Below are 4,542 nucleotides of genomic sequence, written 5' to 3'. Positions count from 1 at the left end.
CAAGGAAAAGGAAGAGAACACCCAAAAAAAAGCTACCAGCTCAAACCACCTCACCGCCAAAAACTGACAACCAAAATTTTCAAACTGACTCACCACCTCATTAACCTGAAGCACCACATTTATCTGGACCACAACCACCATCACCACCTCTTTCAGCTCACCAAGCAGAGTCACCTCCACCACAAACAAGATCAGAACCAGTTCCTCAGGCAGAATCAGTTCCAGCTCAAACTAATGTCACTCAAACATCAGAACCAGCTACTACTATGCCTGAGAAACCTAAAAAAATTAGTAGGTCAAGGCCACAAGGATTTAGAACCAAAAAGAGATGTGGAAAAAGGGTTGCTGGGGGGAGTAATGTTGAAGGTTTGAGCTTAAGGAGATCTGAAAGACACAAGAAGCCACCATCTGGGGTTGAAAGTAGTGAGGATGAGAGCTCTAATGATGATGACAGTGAAACTAGGTGAAAAAAAGAAGATTGGCACCTCCCTAAGGCCACCGGTTTTTAAAAACCGGTGGGGAAAAAAGGGGAAAAAACGGGCGGGATTTTGAGGGAAAAGTATTGCCACCGGTTCAAACTGAACCGGTGGGGCAATTATTTATGCCACCGATTTTGAACCGGTGGTTTTGTTTTTTTTTTTTGAAAAAAAACCGGCCTTTTTAATTTATCCCACTCCTTTTATTCCTTCCTACTCCGTATATATAACCCCCTTTACCAAACCCTAGCCTCTTTAGCTTCTCTCTCCTCCCTCCTCCTCATTCTTACTGATCTTCATTCTCTTCTCCGTCATTCTATCTTCCTTCTGATCTTCTTAATTATCTTCTTCGTTCTTATCTTCTCTCGTCCCTCATTTTATCTCGTTCTGATCTTCTCTAGTCCCCTTCGCTCCACCTTCATTCTCCTCTTCCTCTCATTTCGCTCGCCCCCTCCCTCCTCTTCACCTCTTTCGACCACTGTCGCCGCTGCCACTCTATTGTCGCCAAAGGTTTTCTGGTCAAAATAGACAATGAAAACTCTAGATATAGAGTTTTCATGGTCGATTTTGGCCTTTATAACCGAAATTCAACATAATTTCGAGGGTTTTTTGTGAAATTCGAGGTAATTTCTCTCTTTTCTTAATTTTATTTTGTTTTTTGTTGTTTTTGGTGGAATTCGTGGGTTGTAGTGGTGGTTGTGGTTATGGTGGTGGGTGGGTTTAATTCGATTTAAATCGATTTTAGAATTTTCTCAGGTTTTTTTTCGATCTCCTTCTAGGTTTAATTCGATTTTAATTTTGGGTTTAATTCGATTTTAATTCTGGGTTTAATTGATTTATTTTGGGGTTTTCATGCTTTTCATATTAATTTTTTTCGGATTTGGAGTTTTTGTTGTTTTTTCGGATCTACAAGCGATTTTTTTTTTGGTTTTCATCCTTTTTGTAGTAAATTTTTATGCGATTTTTATTAGGCGAATATTCTGGATTTTATTTTTGTAAAGCGATATTCAGGGTTTTGTTAGGCAAATCTTCTGGGTTTTATTACGCTTTTTTTTTTTAGTTTATTAATTTCTGGGTTTTAATTGATGCAGGTGTTAATTGATGCAACAAGATTCAAGACTTTGATTTTGGAATAATTTTTTTGATGTAATTTTTTTTTGTATTGTACCATAATAATTTAAAGTTAGAATTACATTATTGATTATAATTCATTGTAATTTTTTTTTTGTATTGTACAGTAACTGTTATTGTTGAATATAATGAAATATTGCGCTCCTATTATATTGATTGTGAATTGTGAGTTATTTGCCTGGTATTTTACACGGTTTTTTGAATAGTATTTTTATTATTATAATTGTAGCAAACAAAAAAAAATTAATAAAAAAAAATCATGTATGTTATTGCCACCGGTTAACCGGTGGCATTTATATGTAATATAAAAAAAAAAAAACAGGAAGCATTATTGCCACCGGTTAACCGGTGGCAATTCTTGTTTTTGCCACCGGTTTTGAACCGGTGGCTTTTTAAAATATTATTGACACCCCCCAAAAAGCCACCAGTTCAAAACCGGTGGCATAAAGGCGTTTTGAACCAGTGGGCAATTGCTTTATTCGCCTAGTGTGAGGATTCTGATTACATTCAATCTGGCAGTGAACAATATGATGATGATTTGGATCTTGCTGACTACATAGAAGATGAGGAAGAAGTACAATGCCTGTATGATGACATCCCACCCAAAGAATTTGAAGATTACCTTGATAGGAACCAAGCAATGGATAAGACATACAAGAATGGCAAGGTTTGGAGAGATTGTGAGTTTGGAAGCATTAAACTGGAGCCATGGTTGATATTTGCAGACAAATAGTCATTCTATGAAGTGTTTAAGGATTTTTGTGTACAAGAAGGTTTTGGAGTTTTTGTTGAAAAGAGTTGTCCTACCAGGTTTATAGCAAGATGTGTTATAGATGGTTGCAACTGGAGAATCCATGCATCAAGCATGACTGACAAAGTGAGCTGGGCAATCAAGACATTGACAGGAGAGCATGCAACTTGTGGCAGGCTTGAGATAAATCCAATTGTGGGCTATGATTAGCTTTGCAGACATCTGTAATAAGATATTCAAGCCAATCTAGACATTCTAGTTGAGTTTGTGCAAAGAATCTGTATGGAAAGGTACATAATTCAAGTGAAGAAAAGGTTGTTATACAAGGTGAAAGCAATTGCCGAGGAGCTCATTCATGGTGGATTTGGAGAGGCTTATAGTCTTCTTCCAAGATATGCTAAGATGGTCAAGATGACCAATCCAAGGAGTTATGCACTAGTGACATGGACACAAGTACCTGCAAATTTCTAACCTAGGTACAAAGCATGCTTCTTTTCTTTTGCTGCACAACTTAGAGGTTTTTTGAGAGGCTGTAGGCCAATCATTGGCATTGATGGAGCCCGTCTTAGTGGATATTATAAAGGGATACTGCTAAGACCTGTTGGAATTGATGGGAACAATGAGATATTTATGTTTGTTTATGGCATAGTCAGTACAGAGAGTGAGACTTGGGGTTATTTTATGAGGAATTTAAAGTGCCTCTTTGAGAAAAAGGGATGCAACAGAGATGATTGGACATTTCTTTCTGACAGGATGAAGGTAAATCAGTCTCTTTAGCATACACTTTTTTTCTTTTTTTTTTTATTACTTTACAGTACTGTTTACTCACTTGTTCTATGGTTTTGCAGGGAATTGATGCAGCAATTATGGAGACATTTCCCAGAGCTAGTAGAAGAATATGCTGTCAACACTTGTACATCAACTGCAAAAATAAAAGGCTTTAGTGGAACAACATTTCACAAACTGTTTTGGGTTGCTGCTGATGGTTACAATCCATATGTTTTCAACAAAGCAATGGAGAAGATTCATGCCTACAATCTAGATGTTGTTCTGTATTTGGAGAATACCACTGAAGTTTGGTCAAGGCATAAGTTTGACCCAGTTGTCTGTTGTGACCATAACACCACAAATTTTTTTGAATCATTCAACTCTTGCACCAAGCCATACAGAGATCTACCTGTGTTAAAGCTTCTTGAAGGTTCAACAAGAATTTTCTCATGTTTTATCACTTTGCAAATGCCATTTCAACCTAGCTGTGTGTAACTAGTTTTAATTTTGAAGCTATAAGGTAATGGTGCATGAAAAGGATGGCTCCAAGGTTTGATAAAGGAACTTCAATGGGGGATGGGGAACTTACTGAGTATGCAACAAAGCATTTTCTCATGTTTTATCACTTTGCAAATGCCATTTCAACCTAGCTGTGTGTAACTGGTTTTAATTTTGCAGCTATAAGGCAATGGTGCATGAAAAGGATGGCTCCAAGGTTTGATAAAGCAACTTCAATGGGGGATGTGGAACTCACTAAGTATACAACAAAGATCTTGCAAATAAGATCAGATGAGCCCAGGTTCTGCTATGCTACACCATGTGGGGGTGATGAGTTTGAGGTGAGAGATGCACATGTGTACTATCCCATCAAACTAGTGGCTGGAACTTGTGGTTGTGGGAAGTGGCAACATTCAGGGATCCCATCTAAGCATGTGCTCAAGGTGATTTACCACCAAAGGCTGCAAGCTACACATTTTGTATCACCTTATTTCAAAGGGAAGGCATACAAAAACACTTATGGAGAGCATATGCACCCAATGCCTGACCAAACTCAGTGGCCTTCATTCAACCTCCCTGACATACTACCACCCTTAGTGAAAAGGTCAGCAGCCAACCCAAGAAACAAAGAAGAAGAGGGGCAAATGAAGCAAGAAAGGGAAAGAAACATAGTTCAGTCAAGTGCAGCCTATGCAAAGAATTGGGCCACAACATGAAGACATGTGCAGCAAAGAAAAAGAGTGCAGCAGCTGAAGCAACAAGTGCAGCAAACAACAACATTGATCTGCCTGAAGCAACAACTGCAGCAATCAACAACAATGCAGAGGCTGAAGCAAGCACTTCAAAGACCAAGAAGAGATCAAAGAAAGCTGCATAAACTCCACAACCCTTCCCTTTTGAATGCACATCATATTTGTT

General features: G+C 38.3%; 1 protein-coding gene and 1 long non-coding RNA gene across 2 annotated transcripts; both read left to right on the top strand.

Moving 5' to 3' along the window:
- The first annotated feature begins 576 nt into the window (after positions 1 to 576).
- LOC110707430 lies at positions 577 to 1,770 on the top strand. The gene is made up of 2 exons (XR_002508486.1): positions 577 to 1,099; positions 1,568 to 1,770. It is a non-coding gene; the product is annotated as an uncharacterized LOC110707430 (long non-coding RNA).
- A 477-nt stretch (positions 1,771 to 2,247) lies between these two features.
- LOC110707582 lies at positions 2,248 to 4,340 on the top strand. The gene is made up of 6 exons (XM_021885608.1): positions 2,248 to 2,287; positions 2,381 to 2,553; positions 2,649 to 2,716; positions 2,835 to 3,125; positions 3,207 to 3,556; positions 3,805 to 4,340. Exons 1-6 carry the CDS (start codon positions 2,248 to 2,250, stop codon positions 4,338 to 4,340), a joined length of 1,458 nt encoding a protein of 485 aa, XP_021741300.1.
- Positions 4,341 to 4,542: the final 202 nt, after the last annotated feature.

Source organism: Chenopodium quinoa, unplaced genomic scaffold (assembly GCF_001683475.1).
Source record: "Chenopodium quinoa cultivar QQ74 unplaced genomic scaffold, ASM168347v1, whole genome shotgun sequence".
NCBI classification, from domain to species: Eukaryota; Viridiplantae; Streptophyta; class Magnoliopsida; order Caryophyllales; family Amaranthaceae; genus Chenopodium; species Chenopodium quinoa.
The sequence above is the reverse complement of the archived record's forward strand: the minus strand, read 5'-3'. Positions and strand labels throughout refer to the sequence as shown.